The sequence below is a fragment of the Acinonyx jubatus genome, chromosome C2, assembly GCF_027475565.1.
Source record: "Acinonyx jubatus isolate Ajub_Pintada_27869175 chromosome C2, VMU_Ajub_asm_v1.0, whole genome shotgun sequence".
In the NCBI taxonomy this organism is placed as follows: domain Eukaryota; kingdom Metazoa; phylum Chordata; class Mammalia; order Carnivora; family Felidae; genus Acinonyx; species Acinonyx jubatus.
The window spans coordinates 4425197-4453179 of record NC_069384.1 but is presented as its reverse complement, the minus strand read 5'-3'; the positions used below and the strand labels follow the sequence as shown (position 1 = coordinate 4453179).

General features: G+C 50.4%; 1 protein-coding gene across 1 annotated transcript; it reads left to right on the top strand.

The window, feature by feature from the left end:
• The first annotated feature begins 69 nt into the window (after positions 1 to 69).
• Positions 70 to 27983, top strand: LOC106965627 (interferon-induced GTP-binding protein Mx1). The gene is made up of 16 exons (XM_053220536.1): positions 70 to 145; positions 3409 to 3488; positions 4619 to 4733; positions 8962 to 9154; positions 10219 to 10356; positions 12213 to 12367; positions 12992 to 13130; positions 13707 to 13905; positions 15314 to 15392; positions 16914 to 17036; positions 17409 to 17550; positions 21239 to 21397; positions 22583 to 22659; positions 24031 to 24279; positions 27550 to 27864; positions 27927 to 27983. Exons 3-15 carry the CDS (start codon positions 4635 to 4637, stop codon positions 27778 to 27780), a joined length of 1983 nt encoding a protein of 660 aa, XP_053076511.1. The 5' UTR covers positions 70 to 145; positions 3409 to 3488; positions 4619 to 4634; the 3' UTR covers positions 27781 to 27864; positions 27927 to 27983.

Sequence of the window (27983 nt, the reverse complement as noted above, 5' to 3'; positions counted from 1 at the left end):
ATCCCCTGAGTTTCGTTTCTCCTCGGAGGCGGGGGCGACGAGAGCCAGGGGGCGGAGCGGGCGCTGCATAAAAGCCCGGCGGCGGCGGCGGCGGCGGCGGCGGCGGCGGCGGCGGCGAGGGGCCCTGGCAGCTGCGCGGGGACAGGTGAGGGTTGCGTTCCTGGGTAGCAGCACCTTCTTGCAAGCTGGGGGGCTGGGGTGGGAGGGCTGGGTGCGGAGACAAGCTCTCTGGAGGCATGGGGGAGCAGAAGCTGGTCATAGTGAGGACGGTGATGATGGTGATGGTGACGGTGACAGTGACGATGATGATGGAAATACTGGCTGGGCTCAGAGGCCACTTGATTCTGCTTCTGACCAACAGGCTGCTAAGACTCCTGGATGACTTATCAGAAACAGCCCCCACCCCCGCACCCCGAGGACTTTTCTGCTTGAGGAGGTGGGCCGGTGGAGGGGAGGGGGGCCAAGGGGGTCTCCCAGGGGGCCAGTCTCCCAAGGGGGTCTCCCAGGGGTGTGCACTGAGAAAGTTTCACGTTCAGTGCTGGGCGCCCTCCAAGCCCACCCCGAAGGTGGCCCATGGCTTGTATCAGTTTATATTTCCTGCTATCGACCTTAAAAATAAAAGTGTGTTCTTTGATCAGCAAACGTGGGCTTCTTCAGGAATAGCAGCGATCTGGAATCCGGGACGCGCAAGCCATGGCAAAACCATAGGCAAGTCCAACAAACAAAGGACAGGGACAGTGCTTTCTGGAAGGGGCTTGGGGAGGGTTGTTTTGAACCTAGTCCACCAGAGAAATGCAAGAGGTCATGGCGATGGCAAGTTCTTGGCGGCTGAGTGGCAGGGGTGGCGGTTTCCCGTAGGAGATGACGTACCCACCTGTCCCTGTTGGGGGGGGGGGGGCGGCTATAATTGATGATTGTCTCCGGTCGGGGTCTGTTACTGACAATTCTTCCTATGATTGAGGAGAAATGGTACAGCCTCCCCCTTCTGGCCTCCCCACTACTTTAGTAATTTTATTGGTTTTCACATTGCTGGGGAGTGAAAACCAGACAAATCCACAGTGGGAGTGCGCAGACCAGGGGGGTCTGCACTATCCTGCAGAATTCAGGGAGGTTAGGGTGGAGGGTCCCCGCTAGGGGGCGTCGTGAGTAGCCGAGCAGCCGGGTAGGAAGGAGGGGCAAGGAGGGAGGGGCCCGGCATCTGGGGAAGTGCCCCGCCCAACGTACCCCCCCCACCCCGCCCCCGACCCACGGAATGGGGGGCTGCCCAGGGACCTGCTTCTCCGCTGCTAGCGCAGCGGGGTGGGACTGAGCAGGGGACAGGCTAGTTTTGAGGGAGTTAAGACCGTCCTGGGGGCTGACGGAGGGAGCCAGGCTCGGAGACACCTGCACTCCACCCCGCGTGACCGCCCGAGCTGTGCATGTGGGGGCTCTTGGAATCATTTGGTCAAATTTAAATCAGGTGGTTGTCGGAAGCAGGATCAAGTGATGCTAACCCCTAGCGGTCAGTCCCAAACGGCTCCTCGAATGTCTAGCCGTGTCATTTTTCTGCTTTGGAACAGAGCTGCTGGCCGGGAACCCCTGTCCTGTGGACAGGATGCCCCCTGCCCCTCCATTTCCTTCTTGGCTTCCCTCTCCCCACCTCCCGGTACTGGGCTCCCTCCGGGTGGTTTGGTAGAGAGCATTAGGTCTAAAGAGCAGAATGTTCTCCCCTTCCACCATAAAAATTTAAATGTCAGTGGGTTTTTGCAAGGCAGAAGACTCCCAAGAGAAAAAGTGAGTGTAAGTCCTACGGGGATTATTTTAAAAACTGGACTCAATTGTGTTGGGCAGGTGGCAGACTTCCTCGATCAGGGGTTCAGCAGGACGCAACAGGTGGTGGTTCTTATTAGGGGTTGGGAGACCTCTGTGAGGTCTGGGCTGGAGGAAGCTTTCCCACAAGGATAGCGACCCACGGGACCGCCCTTGGATGGGGCCCCCACCCTCTGCTGCAGAGACTCTCCAGGGGTGCCGCTGGTAGATAGGGTCCGGGTCTGGAAGCCACCCTCTGAAATCCAAAGTGCAGGGGCAGCCAGACAGCTTCGTCCGAGAAGGGGGGGGGGGGGGGGACCTGAGTGTCCACAGGCCCGCCCTGGGCAGTTTCTCTATCCCCTGCCCCAACCTTGGCAGTGAGGGAAGAGCCCATCCTGACCACTGGCAGGGGTGGGGGGAGGAAGATGAAAGTGGAGAGGGGTTCCGGGTGATGTGCCTACCTCAGAGAGCAGCCCACAGTCTTGTCTTAAACACACAGTGTGGGTTAGACGTTTTAGGAGCAGACGCGGGCTGAGAGCATGACCCCACCATGGCCACAACTGGCGACTGCATTCAGTTCAGTTTGACGGCCGGGTGCCGAGTGTAACTGATAAGTAAGAAACGGGCTTTAATTCCTGAGATTGTCCTGCCCCTGAACTCCAAACTGATCTTCAAAGATCATCTATGAAAGGTACAAACACTTAAGATGCACAGATAAGATTTTGTGTCCAAGGAATGTCATTATATGAAGCAAACAGAGGAGGGGAATGTATTCACACAATCCTGTGTTGACGGAATTTGAACCCGTGGTCATGGGGCTGTAGGACCTGGGGACCAATGATGCCACCTGACTGGGTGCACTAAGGCCAACTGAGGCAGCTGTGGTCTTCAATGTGGGGCCCCAGTCTGGGACTCCCTGAGTGCACAAAGCATCTCCAAAGGCATGGTTGGTCGGGGGGACGTTAGGAAATACATTTCCAGATTGTCATACTCTTTCTAATTGATTGCCTTTCCAAATCACCTTTCTCCCACTTTACAATAAAAGGAATACATTTCTCCCCTTTTTTTCTTTTTAGTTTTTTTTTAACATTTATTTATTTTTAAGAAACAGAGAGAGACAGAGCACAAGTGGGGAAGGGGGCAGAGAGAGGGGAGACACAGAATGTGAAGCAGACTCCAGGCTCTGAGCTGTCAGCACAGAGCCTGACATGGGGCTCAAACCCACAGACCAAGAGATCGTGACCTGAGCCAAAGTTGGACACTTAACTGAGCCACCCAAGTGCGCCTCCCTTTTTTTTTTTTTAACCTGTCCCTTTCAACTGCCCCAATATTAAAGGAAGATCGCGTAGCTCTTGGGGGAGGGTCCTGTGAACGAAGCACAGAGAGCATCAGAAAATATCGTTGATTCAGGCAGTAAATTAACAGTAAGGCTCTGTTCCTTATCGGTCTCTCTTAGAATTAAAATACTCAAGATTTACCAAAAGGGTTCTGAGAACCATGAGCTTGCTTCATCGTGAGGCCTCTGTGCATCGTTCTTAACAATGGGACCTTACCTTGATGAGTCGTCACATACATTCACCTGGGTTTTGGCCTAATTTGTAAGTTTTGTGTGATTTCAAGGAGGCGTGGGAAAAGAGCTCCGTGTTTCTATCCAACTAGTCAACGTTGCATCGTCAAGGGAAAAGGAAGGTGTGTTGGAGGTAAGTAGGCGGTTTACATTTCTCATAATTTGTTTCAAGTCATAGAAAAATTCCCGCTCACTTTTACCCAAGATGATTAGATGTGTAAAATTTACTATTTAGAGGTATGGAGGTCCCAGAAATTTTTTTATTTTATTTTACTTTATTAAAAAAATGTTTTTATGTTTATTTACTTTTGACAGACAGAGAGAGAGAGAGAGAGAGCGCGCGCGCATGAGCGGGGGAGGGGCAGAGAGAGAGGGAGACACAGAATCCGAAACAGGCTCCAGGCTCTGAGCTCTCAGCCCAGAGCCCGACGCGGGGCTCGAACTCACGGACCGCGAGATCATGACCTGAGCCGAAGTCAGACGCTCAACTGACTGAGCCACCCAGGCACCCCCAGAAATTCTGAAAAATGAATTTCAGACATATATGTACGGATCTGGAGGGATACAGACAAGTATGGTGAAGTGGACGATTAGCTTCTTTCAAAATAAAATGATATCATATCTATATGAGAAGGTGGATGTTAGCCGAAGCCATCGTGGTGATCATTTCACAAAATGTGTACCTCAGACCTTCATGCTGTACGCCTCGAATGTACACAGTGATGGATGTCGATCCATCAAACCCACCAAACTGGAAAAAATAGAAAAAAGTGAAGGTCATTAAGATACACTTGTATGGGGGGAAATGGAATAAAAATATGAAGCCAGGAGCAAAATGAACAGAGTAAAAGAACTTAAAGTTTAGGCATTTTTTTTTCAACTATAAGCTTGGGTATCAAAGTTCCGTCATATTGAGATTCCCACAGCAACATTGGGAATGGTTCTATAATAAGTTTCCTTTTACATGTGAATTTTAAAAATTCACGGAAATTTTGTTCTTTGCCACTGTTCCAATTGATGGTGAAAAAAATTTTGCCGTTGAACCTAATAGGAAACACCTAGTTTTAAAGACTCTTTTGGGGTCTGGGAGCCCATTCCTGAAGACGGCTAAGCTGCCTCCATCCATCATTTGGCTCCTTGTTTCATTTCAGTCCCTAAAGAGTTAAGGAGCCCACAGTGTGTCCCAGTGTATCTAGTGGTGATTCTGTGACTGAATGAACCTGGCTTCTGAATCGTGTTAATCCCTGTGTGCTTGATTTTAAGCTGATCAAGGGCGGAGATGGTTAATTCTAAAGGAAAGATCACTGACTCAGATCCTGTATCCAATCATCTGTTACTAAATGGACTTGCGGATAAGGCAGAGAAAAATCAGGAAATGGTAAGTTGCCGCCTGAAAATAGCCGTGTTTGAGGGCTGTCCTTGTAGATGGCGATGCTCCTGACCCGGGATGACTGCTTCTTGATCTCTCCTGCCGCGGTTGCTGATGTGATCCCCTACTCGTCCCTCTGGGGCCCATCTGGCCACCAAGTGTAGTGTAGATGTTTCGCCATAGCTGACACTGGTTGGTTGGGGTGCAGTTTCAGCCTGGGAAGCCGGGCGGGATGTTGTCCGGCTCCTGTAGGAACTGGCCTTGCTCTGGGCCCAAGGACCACCGTGCTATCCCACACCCACCACATGGTTCCATTCCCTCACCGGCAAGCCATGCGGCATCGTTTTTTCCCCAGAATCCAGAACGTATTTTTGATGGGAACCAAACTTGGCCTCTGAAATCAGTCTGATCTGAATTTTATCCCAATGCAAACACTTCCAGCTGTGTGATCTTGTTTCTAAGATGGCTCTTCCTCCCTGGTGTACAAGTTGGGTTCTCCATCTCTAACATGGGAATGATAACAGTATTTGCCTTCTGTGACTGTTGAGAGAGAGGTCCTTTTACTGCTGTCGTGTGTCTTAAAGTCATGGATCATCAGCCGCTTTCAAGTTGACCCCATTTTCATAATAAATGCTAAACAATGTTAAACAATACTAAAAGCCACATTGAAGCACACAGAAAAATAAGAAGGTCCCCAATATAACTGTGCTTCTTGCCTGACTGTAACCGGCAGTGTATGGGGCAGTAAGAACTCATACCGTTCACACCCACCTGCTTGGCTGTAGCTTGGCCTTTTCCAGTCAAGCTGAACGGTGCTGTCTTATAATCCAGAAATTCCATTTCTAGGTACAGACCTTGGTTTTCAACGTGTGGTCCCCAGACCAGCATCCTCAGCAAGGCCTGGGAAGTTTGACCTGTAAATGATTAGCCCACACATCCACCTCCCCCCAGACCTGATGAACTAGGAACTCCAGGGGTAGGGCCCACATCTGTGTTCGAATAGTGCTTCCAGGCGATTCTGTTTGTGCTAAACCACTATGCAAACTTGCAGGTGCCCTCTGAGAGCCATGTTCATAATGGCGTTGTTTATGATAACAAAACCCAGAATCAACACAAGGGCCTGTGAGCCGTGGACGAATGTGTCAATAGCGGTACGCTCATGCAGCAGAATTCTGCTTAGAAGTGGGCATCAAAGCATCAAGATCTAAAAAACAGTGGCAAAACAAAGAACTGAGTCATAGAAGAAATGTATGGTATGGCCCCACCTATACAAAGTTCCAATTCAGGCAACAAGAAGCAATGTATCGCTTAGGGAAAGATGGGTAGGTGGTAAAACCGCGAAGAAGAACAAGAACGTGGTTCTCATGAGCCTCAGGATGGAGAGACCCTCGGTGGGGAGAAGGGGTAACAGCAGGAAGGTGATGGGGAAGGGTGCGTGGAGTGTCTTATGGACTGGGGTTATGTGTTTTCTTAATTCGGGTGGTTGGTACTATTATTCATGTTTTATAAACTCTTGGGAATAGGTGATCTAAAGAAATGAAAACAAAGAAGAACCCATGAGGAAGGCTGAGACGGAGGCTGGTGGGTACAAAGGTGTAGCCAGGTTTCTGGTACGACCACCATGGGGCTTTCCCTGTGGAGCTGTGCTCCACACCTTTCTGAAGTTTGTTATAGCAAAAACTGGCAGCAGACGCTTGTTAAAAAAAAATGGCCAAGAGGATTTTATTCCAGCCTAATGCCACAAGGGAGAGAGACTGAGGTCAAGGTGGTACGGGAGGACATGTGGGGATTTACAGCCAGCCGGAAGGGTGAGGGAGAGGAGAAAGAATGACTAAGGACAGGTTATCATCAAGGGGACCGGGAGAAGGAGCTTGATTAGCTTTCAAAGGTGAGGGGATTCTTTGCTAAGAAGGATTCTTTGCTAAGTCTGGGCTCAGCAGCCCAGGAGAAGCCAAGTGGAGAACAGGGCTCAAGGTGGTCTAGCATTTGGTCAAGGAGGTCCTGGCAGAAATCTGCCAGCATTCCCTGTATACAAACTCTTGTACTCATGTACTTGGTAAGGCAGTGGTTCTCAACCAGAGGCACTTTTGCCCCTTGGAACGTGTGGCAATGTCTGGAGACATTTTGATGGTCACAACTCAGAGTGAATAATGAATAGAGGCCAGGGATTCTGCTGAATCTCCTGCAATGCACAGGACAGCCCCCAACAACAAAAGCTGACCTGGCAGAAAATATAAATAGCTTCTCACCACGAGATAAAGGAACTACCTAGTAAAACTTATGTATATGATAAAGCATATTCTCATAGTCTCTTCTTAATCAGGTTGTTTGTTTTCTTATTGTCAAGGAATTTCTTGGCAGTTCTTTATGTATGCTGGGTACAAATCCTTTGTCAAATATATGTTTTGTGAATATTTTCTCCCAGATTGTGGCTTGTTTTCCTTCTCTTTTTTAGAGACCAGATGTTTTCAATGTTGATGAAGTCCAATTTATCAGTTGGTTCTTTTATGAACTGTGCTTTGGGGGCCATATCTAAGAAAACATTGCCTAACTCACAGCCATAAAGATTTTTCTCCTGTTTTCTTCTAGAAGTTCTGTAGTGTTAGGTTTTGCATTTAGGTCTATGATCTGTTGTGAGTTATTTTTTTAGTGTGGTGTGAAATATAGATACAAGGTTATTTTGGGGGGTATATATATGCCCAATTGTTCCAGCACCATTTGTTGAAAAGCTTTATCCTTCCACTGCATTGCCCTTGCACTTTTGTCAAAATCAGTTGTCCATACATAATGTCAGTTTATTTTTGGAACATATATTCTGTTCCTTTGATCTCTTTCTCAATTTTATACCAGTATCACATTGTTTTGCTTACTGCAGCTTTTTAATAAATATTGAAATCAGTAATGTTAGCCCTCCAACTTTGTTCTTCTTTTTCAAAGTCAGTTTGTTCTAAAAATGTTTTAGACCGTTTATATTTATTGTGATTGTTAATGAAGTTTGAGAAGATCATTTTGCTATTAATTTTCTATTTTCCCTGTCCTTTATTTCCCCTTTCCTCTTTTTCTACCTTCTTTTGAATTAATCAACTACATTTTTGATGATTCTATTTTATTTCCTTTGTTGATTTACTAAATGTGCCTATTTTAGGGTTTATATTTTACATATTTAACTTGTCAAGTCTAACTTGAAGTGATAGTAAATAACTTGATATTTAAAAATTTTTTTAATGTTTTTTTAATTTATTTTTGAGACAGAGAGAGACAGAGCATGAGTGGGGGAGGGGCAGAGAGAGAGGGAGACACAGAATCCGAAGCAGGCTCCAGGCTCTGAGCTGTCAGCACAGAGCCCGACGTGGGGCTCGAACCCACAAACCGTGAGATCACAACCTAAGCCGAAGTTGGACGCTTAACTGACTGAGCCCCCCAGGCGCCCCTATAACTTAATATTTAAATAAGAACCTTACAATTGTATGCTTCCATTTGTCTCCTCCTAGCCTTCATGTTGATTTTGTCATGAATTTTAATTTGACTTATAAGCCCCACAATGTATTGTTATTTTTGTTCAGTCATATATCTTTTAAGGACATGTAAGTTACTTTTAAAAAATGTAGTAGTTACCATTTCTGGTGTAGATTCCTTTGTGTGGATTCAGATTTTCATTCAGAATCATTTTGCTTCTGGCAGAAGGACTTCTTTAACATTTCTTGTAGTGCCAATGCTGGTGATGAATTCATTCACTTTTTTATGTCTGAAAAAAACTTCATTTGCCTTCATTTTTAAAAAAGGTATTTTGGCGAGGTATAGAATTCTAGGATGATGGATTTTTTTTTCCCTCCAGTATTTTAAAAAGGCTATTCCACTATCTTCGTATTTGTATTGTTTCTGATGAGAAATCTGCTATAAATTTCATCTTTGCTCCTCAATGTGTAACATGTTCTCCGGCTGCTTGAAACATTTTCTCTCTGTCAGGGGTTTTGAGCTATTTGACTATAATCTGCCTTGATGTGGTTTATGTACCTTGTGTTTGGGGTTCATTGAGCTTCTTGGGTCTTTGAGTGAATTGTTTTCAAGTGTGGGGAATTTTTTACCTATCATTTCTTTAAATAGTTCTTTGTGTTCCTTTCCCACTCTCTTTTGGGATATCTTCTCACCTATTGTGATAGGTTGATTGAAGTTGTCTGTCTCTGATGGAACATGACCCGCAGGCCATGACAGAATTCTTTGATTCTGCTTTCTTCAGGGACTCGAGAAAAGCCTATGTAGCCAGTATGAGGAAAAAGTGCGCCCCTGCATTGACCTCATCGACTCCCTTCGTGCCCTGGGCGTGGAGCAGGACCTGGCCCTGCCCGCCATCGCTGTCATTGGAGACCAGAGCTCGGGCAAGAGCTCAGTGCTGGAGGCCCTGTCAGGGGTCGCCCTTCCCAGAGGCAGCGGTAAGAACTTGCTCTCTGTTTTAATCAGTTCAGGCAGCCATAACAAAATGCCACAGGCTGGGTGGCTGAAACAGAGACTTATTTCTCACAGTTCTGGGGGCTGGAAGTCCAAGACTTCCATGTTGGCATGGTTGGTTTCTCCCGAGGCCTTTCTCCTTGTGCAGATGACCATCTCCTTGTGTCCTCAGATGGCCTTTTCTCTGTGCACACACACGTCTGGCGTCTCTTCCCTTTTTTGTATGGATGCCAGTCACCTTGGGCCCCACTCTTCTGACCTCATTTACCCTTAATTACCCCTTTAAGGAGTGGCCCCAGTGGTCACACTGGGGGCTGAGGCTCTAACACATGAATTGGGAGGGGGACGTGAGTCAGTTCATGGCACCCTCTTGTTGCACATTTTTGTGTGGGTTGTGTATAACCTGTGCATTATGGCAGGTCTGAGTATATGTACTGGCACCCCAGCCCAGAACCACGTGCATGTGGGTGTCTTTCCTGAGCCCCTTCTCAAGAGGTGACCTTCCAAATGGGAGGTAAAGATTGGTGCTCTGATCAGTGGTACTATTTGAGTGCCAAGGTCAAGGGATCGGTGGGGCTCCAGGGGAGAGAGGGCAGACCTGAGATGGGCCTTGAAGTACAGGTCAGATGTAGGAGAGGGTGGGGTCTGGAAGTTTACGGCAGGGGGACGTGGTCAGGGGGCCTGGTGAGGGCAGTATGTGTTCCTGATGGTATGGGTATATCCTAGGGGATAGCGGAGGACATTTACCAGAGTCTGGGGGTTTCCTACGAGAGTGCGCCACCCGAGCTGATGGCAAAACATGAAGCGAGAAGCCGAAAGTGGTGGCTCTCAAGCATTAGTGAGCAAAAAATTACCTGGAATGCATACTCAAAATGCATATTTCTAAGGCCACCCCAGACCTAATGCATCCAAGTGTCACACAAGGGGACCTGGTGCTTTTAGCAGCCTGCCCAGATGATTATGGAAAAGTTTGCGCAGCATTGATCTCAGGCCACCGTCTAGGACTCTTGAGAGCAGAGTGCAGGACTGATGTGGACGTGGCCTCCAGGTATTGTCACAAGGTGTCCTCTGGTGCTGAAGCTGAAGAAGCTCATGAATGAGGATGAATGGAGAGGCAAAGTCAGCTACCAGGACTTTGAGACGGAGATTTCAGACCCTTCGGAGGTGGAGGAGGCAATCAATACAGGTAAGTGCCCCACATTTGTTCGCTATCACCTGTTTGGACATCTGGCCACCTGGGTGAGGGAGGAAGGGGTCCATCTGTCACTGTCCCCCTCTTCCCTTTCTGGGCCTGTCCTGTTCTCCTGGGGGCCTCCCTCTGGCCCTCATCTGCATCAGGCCCCGGCTCCCTTCTTGTGTTTTCTCTTCTTTTACCCTCAGTAAGACCAGCGCTTTGGACAGAATCTGACCTCAGCAATTACTTGCTTAGTATGTAAATAAGCATCGGAGAGTAATGTGGACTTTAAAATTTAAACAAGGAGTATCTGTCCCTTATTCAAAGGCTTCCCCACTCCACAGATCTGATGGAAGAAGAATTGGGTGTGGGGCCAGGGAACCCCTTTCTCCGTTAGCCTCATAAAAGGCATCCTGGACCATCCCCGAACCCTCTCTGGAAGCATCTCATAGGCCTTTTCCTCTGCATGTGTTTGCATAATCCCAGCTCGGGTTGACCTACGGTGCGTCTCAGTGAATGCCAGCCACAGAGACAGAGATCACCCTGTCCCCATGAAGCATCCGAAAGGAGAGATAACACGCGGAGGACATAAGGACAAGTAGTGGCAGGGTTGGCTGTGGCTGAGAGTGAGCAAGGCAGATAGATAATCTCTGCCACGTGGACCTTCGCTTCTTCCTAGTGTGTCACAGCCTAGTCTCAGTCATTTGGGGAGCAGAAGTGGCAAAGAATGAGCTTGGCTCTTAAGAAGGTAGCAGCCACTTGGGATGGGCACTGGATGTTGCATGGAAACCAATCTGACAATAAATTGTATTAAAAAAAAAAGATAGAAGCACTAAGTTGCATTTATAGACTGTTTTACAAAAGTTGAAGGATGCTTTTACAGTCAGAACGTCATTGTGTGATTGTTGGGCTTAGATTGGCTCCAGGGGCAGAGCCCTCAAAACCTCTGTGTGTACCCCTCGCCCTTCCGGTGTAACAACGCTATCTCAAAGCCCAGTGGCTTGGAAGCATTGGTTTCTTGAGATTTGGTGATCAGCCGGGCAGTTCTTTCCCTCCAGCTGCCTTGGCTGGGGCCAACCGTCGAGGATGGCCTCGGTCACACACCCAGGCCCTGGGCTGGAAAGACCAGGCCTTCTCCCCATGCGGTGCCCATCCTCCTCCAGGACGCCAGGCTTGGCTTTTTGGGTGGTGGCGGACGGGTTCCTGGCAGGAAGGGAGGAGGATCCCCCAGGCACAAGGTCTCAATCTCTACCGGAGTCCATTCTGTGATGTCCTGTCAGCCACGGGCAAGCCCGAGGTCGAGGGACAGACTCTCCGGTTGGGAGAAGGTCGCCCTGGAGAGGAGCGTGCATGCAGTGACAGAAGGGAATACCGATAAATAAATTTAGATCTTGAAATTGTCATCGTTACGGAGGCAGGAGCCAAATGAGGTCCCTTGATAGGATGTCAATGCCAGGGCTCGTTTTGCTCAAAACTAGCACGTTCCCCTCCATCATTTCCCAAACCCTGCCCCAGCGTGCCCATGTGTTTTTATTTGCTTTCATTTTGCTTTGTTGTTAATCTCCTAGTGACATCAGGGGAAGGATTTAGGCGCTATGCCAGGAAGAGCTCAGGTCGGCCCCGCTCTGGCCCGGTGCAGGTGCATCTTTAGAGATGTTTCTCTTGCTCTCTCCACAAACAGTTCTGGCCACTGGCAGGGAGAACCCTGAATTGTCCTTTGAGTTTCCTTTTAGCCCCGGAAAACTGAATCTGCTCCAGATATGCCTTATCCAAGCGTGGCAGGTAGAATGTGCTTTCAGAGGATTTGCTATAGGGAGATGCTTGTACTGTATGCTCTATTCAGGTTTTCTCGTTTCCCCCTTCCCTAGCCCAGAATGCCATCGCTGGGGAAGGACTGGGGATCAGTCATGAGCTAATCAACCTGGAGGTCAGCTCCCCTCATGTCCCGGATCTGACCCTGATAGACCTCCCTGGCATCACCAGGGTGGCTGTGGGCAATCAGCCGGCTGACATCGGACGCCAGGTACAACCTCGGTCTGGGGGGGACTGGGGCCGGGGCCATGCCCTGGACAACAGCGAGTTCCGGGCTGCGTTGGGAGGGTGGATATCAGGAGGTGTGAAGGGGTGGGCTCCGTGGCCTCCACCAAGTCAGATGGAGATGTTATGGGGAGCGCGAGGCAAGGAGGCAGAACTGGAAATCCATTTTACAGTGTTTCGGTTTTATACGGGGACCCATTTTTGGTTAGAGTTACATTTCGTGGTGTATCTAAGCTGGCGTGTACAGGAAGGGGTTTTATGTAGGGAGAGAAAGCATTAGCAACAGATATGATGGCATTGTCATGTTGGCAAATGTTACCCAAGAGATTTAAGATCTCAGGCACCGTCATGCACTTTGTGGCATCTTCTCTTTCCCTGTGGTTGTCCTCTGTGGAATCCTGGGAGATAGTTAATGAGCTAAGGTCTGGCGTTTTTCCCCAGACCCCAGAGCTCCATTTCTGCCACGGGAGACTTGGTTTCTTGTAACTCTGGCTTGAGAAATGCTGCAGGCTTGTTTCTTTCAGGGAGATACCCCTGGGACTTGGAGGTCCCAAAGCAAGGGCAAGGTCGGGACCTGTCCCTGCCCTCATACGCCTTCATTTTCTCACAGACCAAGCAACTCATCAGGAAGTACATCGTTAAGCAGGAGACAATCAACCTGGTGGTGGTCCCTTGCAATGTGGACATCGCCACCACAGAGGCACTGAGCATGGCTCAGGAGGTGGACCCCGATGGAGACAGGACCATAGGTAAGAAGAGGGAAGAACCTAGAAACCATAGGAGGGCTTTACTTGGCCGTGGGCTCAGCAAATGATGCCTCTGGTCTCGGCTGGACCCGTGTTTCCCCAAGCGTGGGCCAAGCCCCATCTGCACCAGAAGTAACTGGAGAATGTTTAGAAGTGCTAGTCGGGCGCCTGGGCGGCTCAGTCGGTTGAGCGTTGGACTTCGGTTCAGGTCACGATCTCGCGGTCCGTGGGTTCGAGCCCCGCATCGGGCTCTGGGCTGACAGCCCAGTGTGCCTCACTGGGAAGGTGGAGAGTCATCGCAATAGAGCATGAACTCTTTGACTGGGTAGAAGGGAAATTAAATGGCCGTCACATGCTGCTGTCTCTCTGGCATGAGGGCCAAGCCCTGGGTGAAGCAAGGCCCCCACAGCTGCCTGGAGGGGCATGCCGTCTTCCTGGGGGCTGAGCTGTAGTTCTGTCACTGGCCAGGGGCTCCACCTCAAACCGTGGACTTGGGGGTTGGGGGTGCCGTCGTGTCCCCACGAGCAAGGCTGAGAGGAAACTGCGAGCGTTCTCTGATGGAAAGTCTCCGGCTTGCAGGCATCTTGACAAAGCCTGACCTGGTGGACAGAGGCACCGAAGACAAGGTGGTCGACGTGGCACAAAACCTCGTCTGTCACCTGAAGAAGGGCTACATGGTCGTCAAGTGCCGGGGCCAGCAGGACATCCAGGACCAGCTGAGCCTGGCCGAGGCTCTGGAGAAAGAGAGAGTCTTCTTTGAGGACCACCCACATTTCAGGTACCCGGGCCGTGTTTCCGCAAAGGGCAAACCAAAACGTAGGCCCTCCATTTCTCCTGGGGAACATGGCTGCCGCCCAAAAGCAGACATTCGCAGTGGGTGTGTGAGTGTGTCTATACCTTGACAATGCCCGTGGGATTTGCCCGGGAGAACAAAAGAGGAACTGACAAAGTACAGCAGAAAATAGACCTCCACGACCAGATGAGGAGGGAACTGGCTATGACACTTGAAAGTAAATTAAATAGAAACACAAATACCGGAAGAAAACATAAATACCTCAGAATAGAAAAATAATTAGAAAGCTCAGAAATTGACCCAGAGACATGCATTTGCTATATGATAAATGTGGCCTTTCCAATCGCGGGCCACATCAGTTTGATTATCTATCAGTCAGGGGCACTGGGGGAAATTGTAAATTTTATGTTATGTACCTTTTACCACAATTTTTAAAAATTGACAGATGTGGAGACCAGAGCCTAGCTGTGAGTGTACTTTGACAAACAGGCATGCCCTTTATCCTAAAAAGTTCTTTAAACTATAAAGAATCTATAATAACTCGGCGAACGCAGATTTGGATAGAGCGAGGATAGGCCTTCCTTCCTCCAAGCAGCCCATGGTTTAGGTTCTTGTCTTGGGGAAGGGTGTGTCCCATAGTTCAATGTCATCCATACACCTACGTAGGTACGTGTCGGGGTATTTTTGTGAAATCCTATGCCGACATGCATTACATAGACTTATGTGCATATTACCTACGTGAAGAAGGGTGTGTGTGTTATGAAAACATATCCATAGGTGACCAAGCGTATCTTTATAAAGACCAGTTCTGTAGTCAGATGTCATGAGACATATTTAAAAAAATGTTTTTAAATGTTTATTTATTTTTGAGAGAGAGAGAGAGACACAGTGTGAGCAGGGGAGGGGCAGAGAGAGAGGGGGACACAGAATCCGAAGGAGCTGTCCGCACACAGCCCAACGCGGGGCTCGAACCCACGAACCGTGAGATCATGACCTGAGCCGAAGTGGGACACTTGACCGGCTGAGCCACCCTGGCGTTCCAAATGTCATGAGCCATATTTAATGTCTCAGCTGGAAGGGATCCCTCTATACCATTTCTTAAAGAAAGCTTTTTATTTTAGTCCCGGTCAGCTGACATACAGTGTTATATGAGCTTGAGGTGTACAATTCTCTCCAACTCGATGCCATTTTTGAAGTGTCCGAAATAATGAAGACCCTGCCTTCGTTCCGCGCAGGGCAATTCTGCACATCTGTTGGGTACCCGCGGCAGGGCGCTCCATCCGCCTGGGAATAACTGGACTAGCCTTGCCTTTCCCTGCAGCAGAAAGCCGGCTTGCGTTTTCTGGCCACACCAGCATGGTTGTGCATGTCATGTTCTCTTCTCCGTCTGCAGGGTTCTCCTGGAGGAAGGAAGGGCCACCGTGCCCTGTCTGGCGGACAGACTGACCACTGAACTCATCATGCACATCTGCGTAAGCACATGTAGAGCCGTCCATTCTCTGACTCGAGTCCCACAAACCCAGAGCCAACCCGCGCGGGCTCGCTCACCATCCGCACGCACACACATCTCCCCGGGGATCTCATTAAGGTGCAGGCTCAGGTTCGGCGGGTCTGGAGCACAGCTTGGGATCCTTGAGCAAGCTCCCGGACGGTGTGTGACTGCGGCACCACATGTTGGGCGGGACATGATAGACTACATCTGCTTGGCCTAAAATCTCACGGGCCCTGCACGAACCTGTTCCTTTCTCGTTGCCAGCCGCTACGGCAATGGCTTGACGATGGTCATGGTCATAGATTTCATACTTTAAATCTCTCCGTGGTTCTTTTTCAAGTTTGTCTGGGCAGAATCCCTTTCTCTTTCACCTGTGCGGTCCCTTAAAAAGGTTTCCTTTGCACGTATTTCTGTTGTACGCAGCGCTCGAGGAGTCCAGTGTCAGGTGCACTGGGTCCTGGTAGCCATCACCCACAATGACCTGGGCTAGGGTTTCGACCCTGGGCCTATCCTTTCTGGAACTTGATCTGTGGGTATTCATGGAAGCCCAGGTTCAGAATCGGTTTCTCCAGGGAGGTGCAGCCTCCGGCCTGAATCATTTTAGATTCTCAGCTCGAGGCCTGGGGGACCCCTCAGGGAGTATGAATTTGGGCAGCAGACCTGTTTGAGGGCTGGCTTGCGGTTACAGATTTTCGGCAGAGATTTTATGTCCTTCCGCTCAGCACCGAGTTCAGTCCCCAGGAATGGGGACAGAGGGCACGGTTGTTCCTAGCTCTTTGGGGCCCCAGCTTTGTAGAGTAAGAAGACGTTGGCTCGTTAGAGTCCCTGCCTCAAGCAAGCCCACCGGGATTTATTCGTTGCCCCAGCACCAAGTGAGGCTCTGAAACGTCACCTCAATTTTTCTTTCCTACAAATGCCCTGCGAAGCCAAATCTGGCTGTACTCCCGCTCTCCCCGTCCGCCCCTGGGCACCCGTGTCACCTGTCTGTGCCTCTGAGTACCTGCCAGCTCATGGATACACTTCAAGGGATGCTTTCGATGTGCCAGCCAGCATTTTTTGATGTTTGCGGTGGAAGAGGGCGCTAGCATGCGCCATCCACCGTGTCGTCAGAGACAGAAGTCCCTGAAAACTTTAAATCTGTTCACAAAAGTTGTTGAATCTCAAATTGTCCCAAATGCTGCTTTTTCAGGGCCCACAAGACAGGTGGCCCTTTCTAATGTCCCTGCAGATCGTAGAAGGGGCTCTTCCTGGCGTTGCTTGGACAGGATGCAGGAACCGTGCAGAGTGGCCACCTTGGCGTGTCCCTGAGACTGTCCCCTCTCCCCCCAGGAGTGGGAATGTGGGGAGGCCTGGGCGGAGTCAGTGCCCGCTAATGTGCCTCCCTCTCCACCTTCACTCTAGAGGAAGCCAGGAGGTCAGGTGTAGGGTGCAGGTGGCCTGGGGGCTCCAGCTCCTTCCCTGTCCGTATTTATGTCTTTGCATTCTTTTCTGTTTTCCTCAGAAATCTCTGCCCCTGTTAGAGAATCAAATAAAGGAGAATCATGAGAAAATAACAGAGGAATTACAAAAGTATGGCTCAGATGTACCAGAAGACGAACACGAAAAAATGTTTTTTCTGATCGATGTGAGTATTGCCCGTAGCATCGAGTCGGAGATTCACACATCATTGTCCAGAAAGGGATCGTGTGCCTCATGCATTTTTCTCTCACTCCCCGAAAGCCGACCCAGGCTCACTGTGCCCATTTAACACCAAAGAGGAGCCAGGGCGGAGGGACAATGGGCAGTGACCATTTGCCATACGACCATTTGCCATATGGATTGCTTATCACACATGCTCACCCGAGACCCCGAGGGCGGTTGGGGGTGTGGGAGGGTCTGGTACCCCTGTCACGTGGTGAGGAGTCACTTGCCCACCCTCAGCCTACACACGGCCTCCAGACCACCCCACTTGTATGTGGAACATCTCCGCTTATACGTACGTTTTCCTTCTTAACAGAAAATCAATGCATTTAATCATGACATCACCTCTTTAATACAAGGGGAGGAGTCTGTGGGGGAGGGTGAGAGTCGGCTGTTCACCAAAATCAGACATGAATTCCACAAGTGGAGCACCGTGATTGAAAAGAAGTTCCAGAAAGGTGAGTGCCAGGCACCGCGGTAGGCCTGGCGAGGTGGGTCAAGGCGGGTGGTGCGGATGGTGCGGATGGTGAGGAGGGCCGGAGGAGGGGTGTGTGGGGGCCGCCTTTGCTCCGCCCCACGTCACTGAACTCAGGCCAGCCAGCGCCTGCTGCAGACTTCGGAGGACACCTAGAGAGAACACGCAGAGGAATCCGCCCAAGTCCTCCAGGGCTTCGACCAGAATCAGCCCTCCCGCAACAGTAGCGGGTCAACATGGCGCCCGCCACTGCCTCATGCTCTTCGTGGCCAGCTGGCCATGGCCTTGAAGCCCGTGTGTATCTCAGTGGATTTTGCAGCTGCAGCAGCGACGCAGGGGAAACGAAACATAGCCCGGACACCATCGCTACACCACCAAATTCTCCAGAGTCTGAAAAAGGTAGAGAGTGTGACCTGAAGTTAATTTTTTTAATATTTCGAGATGCTTGAAATCAATCATATACTGGCCAGTGATAAAGCGGCAGCAGCTGAGGGGAATTTTAAGTGACTTTGCTTCTACTCGGGCAGCTTGGTGGCGGGTTCCATAATGTACCTTGAGCTGACTGGAGGTTCCGACTGGCCGCTGTCCTTGGCTTTGAGTAATGAACGTGAGAGGATACATCGTGCCATCGTTGACATAATTCGACGGCCACGCCTTTCAGTCGTCTGTTCGTTGGCAGAGGGCATGGAGGGTAGGACGAGATAAATGACAGTGTTCCCTGGTGGAAGACTGGGCGGTCACTTGCCGCTTGCCATCTCTGCGCCACTCCCAAGCTGCTGACCGTGCTGCGGGAAGACAACAGTCCTTCGCTTCCAGCAACCCCCCTCATGCATGGCTCAGCAGCTTATTACAGCATGCGGCCCATGAGAAAATAGCTCTCATTTTAAGATGCTAAATTCCTTCCAACAAGTTATCAGTTGCACGTCACTGGGCTCCCACATGCAAGAAAATGCATTTGGACCCCTAACTCACCCCCTGTACAGAGATAAACTCAAAATGATCAGAAACCAACCTGTGAGCACTGAAACTATAAAACTCTTAGAAGAAAACCTGGATTCTAACCTTTGTGGCCTTGGATGAAGAGGCGGTGTTTGCATAGGACACGACATCACAGGCGACAAGAGAAGTAACAGACAAGGGGGACTTCATCAGAATAAACAACGTGTGTGGGTCAAAGGGCGCCACCCGCCACGCACAGAACCGGAGAAAATACTTGCAAATCACACATCTGACAAGGGTCCGGTGCCCAGAATATACAAAGAACTCTTACAGCTCAACAACAAAAAGCCAAATAATCCAAGTTAAAGTGGACGAAGGATGAGAATAGACATTTCTCTAAAGAGAAGACACACAAATGGCTTCTGGGCTCACGAGTAGGCGCTCAGTGTCATTAGCCGTCAGAGAAATGCAAACCAAAGCCACGGGAGACCCCATCTCACACGCACTAGGGTGGCTGGTATGTTAACGTACCCATGTATTGGTCTGCTAGGGCCGTCCCAACAGAGCACAACAGACTGTGTGTCTTAAACGACAGAAACTTACTTTCTTACAATTCTGGAGGCTGGAAATCCAAGATCAAGGTGCCAGCATGTTTTGATTCTCCCGAGCCCTCTCTCCTTGGCACGTAGACATCACCTTCTCCGTGTGTCCTCCATGGTCTTTCCTGCGCGGCTCTGTGTCCTGCTTTCTTCCTATAAGGACACCAGTCAGATTGGAGTTCAGTCCACACCAGTGACCTCATTTCAGTGCAATCTCCTCTTCAGAGGTCCCATCTCCGGACACGGTCACATTTCCTAGGTGCTAGGGGTTAGGACTTTAACATACCAATTTTGGAGAGATACAATTCAGCCTGTGACAGCAGATGATAGAAAATGTTCAGCCATGGAAAAGCATGAAGGACGAAACATGCTGCAACATGGACGAACCTTGAAGACACTGTGCTGAGTGAAGGAAGCGAGACACAGAAAGCCACATGTGTTTTGGTTCCATTGATATGAAATGTCCGGGACAGGCGTGTCCCTAGAAATAGAGAGTAGAGGAGTGGTTTCCGGGGGCTGGGCAGGGGGAGGGAAATGGGGAGGGAGTCCTGATAGGGCGCAGGGTTCCTTGGGGCGATAGATGTGTTTGAGAATAAGCTACTGGGGACGGTTGCACAATTTTGTTAATGTACTAACAAATCACTGAGCTCTACGCTTGACTAGGTTGAATTTAATGTTTTATTTTTGAGAGAGAGCAGGGGAGGGGCAGAGTCTGAAGCAGGCTCCAGGCTCTGAGCTGTCATTACAGAGCCCGATGCGGGGCTCGAACCCACGAACCGTGAGATCATGACCTGAGCCGGAGTCAGGTGCTTAACCGACTGAGCCACCCAGGTGCCCTGACTAGGTTGAATTAAAAAAAAAATTTTTTTTTTAAGTATATATATCTATTTTGAGAGAGAGAGCATGCGTGAGCAAGGGAGGGGCAGAGAGACAGGGAGAGAGAGAATCCTAAGCAGTCTCCATGCTGTCAGCACAGAGCCCAACGTGGGACTCGATCTCATGAACCGTGAGATCCTGACCTGAGCCTAAACCAAGAGTCGGATGCCCAACCATCTGAGCCACCCGGGTGCCCCACGAGGGTGAAATTTATAGCATGTGAATTTTATCTCAGTTTGTACAAAATTCCTACGAGAAAATATCTCCCAACCAAAAGAGGATACCTAGACCCTGATTCCTGGTTAGTTCTTTTTTTTTTTAATTTTTAAAAAATGTTTATTTATTTTTGAGAGAGAGAAAGAGAGAGACAGAGTGCAAGCGGGGGAGGGGCAGAGAGAGGGGGAGACACAGAATCCAAAGCAGGTTCCAGGCTCTCAGCTGTCAGCACAGAGCCCAACGCAGGGTTCAAACTCATGAACCGTGAGATCATGACCTAAGGCAAAGTTGGATGCTTAACTGACGGAGCCATCCAGGCGCCCCTCCTGGTTAGTTCTTAGGGCCTTCCTGAATTTCCACCCCCCAGTGTCTTCCACAGTCCAGTTTGTTGAGAAGAAAAAGAATTCCAAAAGTATAAAGAAACAACAAAGTGTTTTATATAGAGAACACTGTACTAGATCCCGTGAATGTGGTCTTACGGGCTTGGCTAGTCCGCTATCCCAAGCTGATTACAAACACTTTGTACTCATGCTCTGTGATGTGTCGCTGATTCTGGATGGCATTCGTGGTCATTTTTATTTTTTATATGATACAGTTTTCTTGCCTTCTGCGTTCCCTGCCCTCTGGCATTATACCCTGGCTCCGTACTTGGCATCTTGACACGACTAAGGAAAATGATCTTGAGATCTGTTTTTTTATTGCTATCCCTGAATTATTTTCCATCGATAAATCCGATTTGAATTTTTTTTTCCATGCGGCTCTGTGTTTTCAGAAAGTCCAGAATGGTATTGTGTTTCGAAAAACCTGTGGGGCGCCTGGGTGGCTCCCTCGGTGAAGCGTCCGACTTCGGCTCAGGTCGCGATCTCGTGGTATGTGGGTTCGAGCCCCGTGTCAGGCTCTGTGCTGAGAGTGCGGAGCCTGCTTGGGATTCTCTCTGCCCCCGACTCATGTTTTTTCTCTATCTCAAAATAAATTAGGAAATGAAAAAGAAAAGCCCACAGGGTTGTTTTCGTAAAATAACTCAGCACCGTTCTTTTCCAGGGTACAAAGCGATATATAAAGAAATTGAGAAATTTGAAAATCGGTATCGGGGCAGAGAGCTGCCGGGATTTGTCAATTACAAGACATTTGAGATTATTATCAAACAGCAAATCAGAGAGCTGGAGGAGCCAGCTGTCGACATGCTGCGCACGGTAACTGGTGAGTTCTTGATTTGGCTTTTCGGCGTTTTATTTCCAGGCCCGGGAAAGGCTTGGATCAAAACCAATGAGAGCTCTCCTCCCCGGGGTGTTTTCCAGTATCCAAGAACCCAGTCAATTCTCTGATTCTCCGGGGCACCAGCTGGGTGTTCGACATTTGGACTCAGTTCCGGCACTAACTGGGTTAGCGCCGACCGGACGGTGTAAGGGCTCACCCCACGGGACGGCCCCCACGTCAGGCTGTGCTCCTGCCGGACAGGCTCTTGGGGGTTCCCACGGCCCCCTCCTCACGAGGTTCTATAAGTTGCCAGAACAGCTCACAGAACTCAGGAACACACTTGACTTACCTCTACTCGTTTATTTTAAAGGATGTACTTCCCCTTTCCAGGTTATTATAAAGGGCGTGAAGGGAAGTATAGAGGATGAGGCCTGGGGGAGGGGGGGTCCTGGGGCACATGCTTCTGTCTCGTGGAGTCGGGGGCGGGGGGCACCACCCTCTGGGCACGTGGGTGTGTTCACCAGCCTGGGAGCTCTCTGATCCCTGTTGTTTAGGGGATTTTAATAAGGTGGAATCAATGATCACAAAGACATAATCACTTATTAACTCAATCTTCTCCTCCTCAGAGGCAGCGAGGTGGGATGGGGGTGGGGGAGTGGGGGTGGGGCTGAAAGTTCCAGGCTTCTAATCCAGGCTCCATCTTTCTGGTGACCAGCCCTCACCCTGAAGCAGTCTGGGGCCCACCAGGAGTCACCTTCTTAGAACAAGAGATGCTCCTGTCACCCGGGAGTTTCTAAGGGATTTAGGAGCTGGGTGTCAGGAACCAGGAGCACACACAAAATACACCTTTCTCATCGTCCACACCTCTGGTCGGCTCTGCAGCTGAGATGGTTATTCCACAGTCTCAAAATACTCTATTTATTTGAATCCTTTTTTTTCCCCTAATGTGTATTCATTTTGAGGGAGAGACAGACAGAGTGCGAGCGGGGGAGGGGCGGAGAGAGAGGGAGACCCAGAAACTGAAGCAGGCGCCAGGCTCCGAGCCGGCAGCCCAGAGCCCGACGCGGGGCTCGAACTCACAGACCGAGAGGTCATGACGTGAGCCGAAGTCGGACGCTCCACCGACGGAGCCACCCAGGCGCCCCAGCCATCTATGATTTTGAACGAATCTTGTTTTCCTTTCTTCAGATATGGTCCAGCTTGCCTTTGCAAATATTTCGAAAGGAAACTTTGATGAATTTTTCAACCTCTACAGAACAACCAAGGTAACGCTGACCACATGCGATTTAACCAAAAAAAAAAAAAAAAAAAAAAAAAGTCAGCCTGATGCTAGAAAACAGATTTCTTGGATGAAGACCATCCCAACTTTGTTGCGTACGCAGAGAAGCAGAGAATCAGGCTCAGTGGCGAACTTAATTAGTGGCATCATCAGTGATCCAGGGGAAGAAGCAGTAAGCAGTAAGCGAGGCGGACTCTGGAGATAAATATTTAAAATCACAAAAGAGAGCCAGAGTTCGTGGAGGATGGCCTCATCTGAGGGAAACGGCCCCAACCCTGCAACTCACTGAGGAAGCCACATATACACCTGACATTTTCCGAGAGTGAGGAGTCAGGAGGAAGTGAGGCCCCCCACATCATGCAGCTGAGACCCGAAGCATCTACCCTCAGAAGCAGGGGCTCCCCCGGCGTGGTCAGCTCAGGCCGCTGTAACAGAGCACCGCTGGGCCGCTCACCCGAAATCCCAGATCAATGTGGCGTATCTGGCATCTGCCGAGGGCCCAATTCCTGGCTTGCGTGATCGCTGCCAGGACCATCGTATCCTCCCAAGACAGGGAGAGAGAGAGCCAGAGGGAGGGAGGGAGAAAGCACTCTGGTGTCCCTTCTTATAAGGACATTGGCATCATCCGTAAGGACTTCACTCTCATGGGCTGGATCTCCCAACCCCCCACCCCAATGCCATCACTTTGGGGATTAAGCTTTCAACTTAACGGATTTGGGGAGACACACACTCTCAGTCCCTGGCACCCAGCACCGCTGGGAACACTGGCTTGTCCTGTCGCAGGCTGGGGTCTTGGGGCCTGCGACTTAAGCTGCCCGGGCCTCTGGCTCCTTATCCACGAAATACGACTAAGAATACCTTGTTTGGAAGGTGTCATGAACACAGAAGAAAATGTCTGGGGTGCACCTGGCCTTATTCATCACAGTCGGTGGCTCCCAGTGGGCTCTGGGGAGGGCAGATACTTTCTGTGCGAGAAATCTATTCCCCGACCTTCTGGAAGCCAGTTTCTGTAAATTGCAGGAACATGAACCCCCCGTGATCTCTGTGATGGGCATAGATACTCCTGATGAGACAGGAAAGCCCCCAAAAGAGAAAGAATGTGAGAAATGAGGCCCGCAAGCAGAGCCCGTGCAGGTCCCCACGCTCAGGGCAGGGGGGTCGGGGTCTGGGCGCGCTGCCCGCCCCCTCACACCCCGCCGGGGAGGGAGCCCCGTCCTAGATAAGCCAGCGTGGGGTGCGCAAGGCTGTGGCGTGTTCCAGTAGGAGCCGGTTAGCTGCGGGCTTCAGGGAGGACCCCCTTCCTCGACCCGGCGATTTGTTTCTGAGCGAACTTCGTTCCGCTTCTCTTTTGCCCTAGTCCAAAATCGAAGACATTAAGTTTGAACTGGAAAACGAAGCGGAGAAGTCGATCCGACTTCACTTCCAAATGGAGCAGATTGTCTACTGTCAGGACCAGATCTACCAGCGGGCACTGCAGAGGGTTAGGGAGAGGGTTTCGGAGGAGGAGAAGAGGAATAAAAAAACAAACAGTCCGATCTCTGAAGAAGTTTCTTCAGGGAGCGTCTCCTTGTGTGAAATCTTTGAGCACCTGCTGGCCTACCGCCAGGTAAGTCTGCAGGCGCCTCGGAAAGGCGGCTTTCGTTCCCTTTCCTTTTCTTGTGGATGCCTCTCTCTAAGTCTCCGGGTCTCTGTGGTGACCGTCAGCCAGCCCCGTGTGCCCGGCCTCTGTGAGCCTCCGTGGAAGCATCGAGCCTCGGGCGGATGAGCCGAGGCTAAGGCTCGGAGTCACTCACGTATGGTTTTGACGGGCTGTGTGGCCCTGGCCAAGTTGCTTGACCTCTCTGAGCCTCAGCTTTCTTCTCTGTAGAGCGGTATCTCCTCACCGGGTTCTTGTGAATACTCTGGGAGCTGAGCGTGGGTGGAGCCCTTGGCTCGGGGTTGGGACGCGATGGCAGGAGCCACTCGCAGAGACACACGCTTTCGTGGCTACTGTATATTTCCAAGCGTGTGAAAAAGCAGTCTAATTCACGCTGGGGAAGGACGCACAGCTCTGCTAGAGCCGTTGAGACAGGTCAAAACCTGGACAGATAAAGCCAATAGTCATCTTTTGGCTTATCAGATATCTCCACCAGGTCACTGTTTGGATGCTTTATGGCAGTGTTTCTTTTTCTTTTTTTTCTTTTTAGATTTAAATCCAAGTTAGTTAACAGAGCGTGTAACAATGATCTCAGGAGTAGAATGTAATGATTCACCACTTACGTGTAACACCCAGTGCTCGTCCCAACAAGTGTCCTCCTTGATGCCCCTTTGCCCATTTAGCCCATCCCCCTACCCAACACCCCTCCAGCAACCTTCTGTTTATTCTCTGTATTTAAGAGCCTCTTAGGGTTTGTCTCCGTCTCTGTTTTTATCTTATTTTTGCTTCCCTTCCCTTATGTTCATCTGTTTTGCATCTTAAGTTCCACAGATGAGCGAAGTCATATGATGTTTTCCTCTGACTTCCTTTGCTTAGCATAACACACTCTAGTTCCATCCACGTAGTTGCAAATGCCAAGATTTCATTCCTTTTGATCTCTGAGTAATACTCCACTGTAAATATACCACATGTTCTTTATCCATTCGTCCATCGATCGATGGACATTTGGGCTCTTTCCAACCTTTGGCTCTTGTCGATAGCGCTGCTATAAACACGGGGGTGCATGTGTCCCTTCGAAACGGCACACCTGTATCGCCTGGATAAATGCCTAGTCGTGCAATTGCTGGGTCATAGGGTAGATCTATTTTTAGTGTTTTGAGGAACCTCCGTACTGTTTCCCAGAGTGGCTGCACCGGTTTGCATTCCCACCAGCGGTGCAAGAGGGTTCCTCTTTCTCCGCGTCCTCACCAGCATCTGTCGTAAGGCAGTGTTTCTAGAACCCGACCATGCACACAGATCTCCTGGGATCTGGTTGCAGGTTAGATGTGGATTGCAGGTGTGGGGTGGGGCCAAGCTTTTGCATTTCTAACGGGCTCTGAGGACAGAGACCTTCTTGGAAAGGCAAGCCTTTAAACCAAGGCCCAGTAGAAACCCGATTCTCTTTCTGTTGGTTTACTTTTCATATGTCAGCATCAACAAGATTACATTCACATACCTTGTTTTGCATTAGCGGATTTTTATACAAGGTTTAAATGTCTAGCGCAGCCAGAACTGCTCCCATAATGCTGCCCACTTCTCTTCCTCTTTTTCTTTTCCGCATTGTGTTGAGATACATATCACATAAAATGTACTGTCTTAACCATCCTTAAGTGCCCAGCTTGGTGGCACAAAGCCCATCCACACTGTTGGGCAGCCGTCCCCACCTCCGTCTCCGGGATTCTTCACCTTCCCAAACTGAGACCCTGCCCCCCATGAGACGCACCTCTCCAGCCCCTCCCCCGGCCCCGGCACCCCCCTTCTACCTTCTGATCCTGTGGACTTTCTGATTCCCGGGAGCTCGCCTAAGTAGACTCATGCAATCTCTGTCCTTTCGCGTCTGGGTGACTTCCCTTAGCGTCAGGTCCTCAAGGTTCACCTTTGCCGTAATGTGCGTCAGACTGCCCTTCCTCTTAAAAGTAGCATCATACTCCTTTGTATGGAGAGACCGCATTGTGCGTGTTCATTCACCTGTCCGTGTGCCTCTGGGCTGCTGGCACCCTTTGGGCCACCCTGGATGACGCCGCTGTGAACACGGCCATGTGTCTGTCTGTGCCCCTGCTTCTTTGTTAGGCAGAATTATCCTGCCTCTTCTTCCGTGGGTTTCGCTAGGAGTTTTAGAATCAGCCTATTCTGTCTGTGAAGAAAAAAGAGCTGTGGGCATTCTTGTCGCAATCCTATTCATTTATCAGTCTGCACCGGGAGAGTTGACATCTTTATGACATGACATTTTTCTTTCTGTGTATTGATTTTGAAAGAGAGAGAGAGAGAGAGAGAGAATTCCAAGCAAGCTCTGTGCTGTCAGCGCAGAGTCAGATGCGGGGCTCAATCCCACAAACTGAGATCGTGACCTGAGCCAAATCAAGAGCTGGGTGCCCAACCAACTGAGCCACCTAGGCACTCCTCTTTTTTTTTTCTTTAACATTTATTCATTTTTGAGAGAGAGAGAGAGCATGGGAGGGGCAGAGAGAGAGAGAGGGAGACACAGAATCCGAAGCAGCTCCAGGTTGCGAGCTGTCTGCACAGAGCCCGACGCGGGGCTCGAACTCACGAACCACGACCTGAGCCGAAGTCGGATGCTTAACCGACTGAGCCGCCCAGGTGCCCCAACACACCCCGCAGCTTTTTAAACTTTTTATCCTTCAGTCCGTTTAATCTTTTCAGCCGTCTCACGAGGCCGGGCGCTAATGTTATCACTGTTTTATGGGCAGTGGTATTGCTGAGGCACCGGAAGAATCGGCTTCCCGAGAGATCAGCCTTATGTCAGGAAAGAGCTCTTTAGGAACAGGCAGGGCGTGGGGAGGGTGAAGGGGGCTTGAAACTAGCTCCGGACACGCAGAGACCGCAGAGGGCTCCCTCCGCCCTGTGGCTTTGGGCGGCCCGGCCTCTTTCCTGCTGAATATTTGGCGTTGATTTAAAAAAAAAAAAATTGCAACATCTTTTCAGCAAAGTTTAACTAATTCGAAAACGGGGTTTTTGTACTCAGTCCACGTACCTTTATTAAGCCCATTCGAGCCGAGCCCAAGGTGCCCGAGTGGCCCCGGCAGGGAGGCGGGGTCAGGCTGCCCTCCGGCCCAGAGGCCGCTGCTGGGCTCGAGACCCAGAGACCCAGGCGGGCACCCGCACCTGCCAGGCCCGGCCCCTCCTGACGCCGGCGTGCTGACGTCAGCCCCTCACCCTCCGTGAACTCTTCTTCCCTGCCAGGAGGCCGCCAACCGTATCTCCAGCCACATCCCCCTGATCATCCAGTACTTCATCCTGCAAGTGTACGGCCAGCGGCTGCAGAAGAATATGCTGCAGCTGCTGCAGGACAAGGAGACCTACAGCTGGCTCCTGAAGGAGCGCAGCGACACCAGCGACAAGAGGAAGTTCCTGAAGGAGCGGCTCGCTAGGCTGGCCCAGGCTCGGCGCCGCCTGGCCAAGTTCCCGGGTTAAGTCCAGCTCCCTGTCCCGCCCGCATCTCCAGGACCCGCCCCCAGCCCCGCCCTCAGCCCCCGGACGCGTGGGGGAGCCCCGCCCCCAGCCCCAGAAGCCTGGGGGGACCCGCCCTCAGCCCCCGGACTCGTGGGGGAGCCCCGCCCTCAGCCCCGCCCCAGCCCCGGACGCGTGGGAGGACCCGCTCTCAGCCCCGCCCCCAG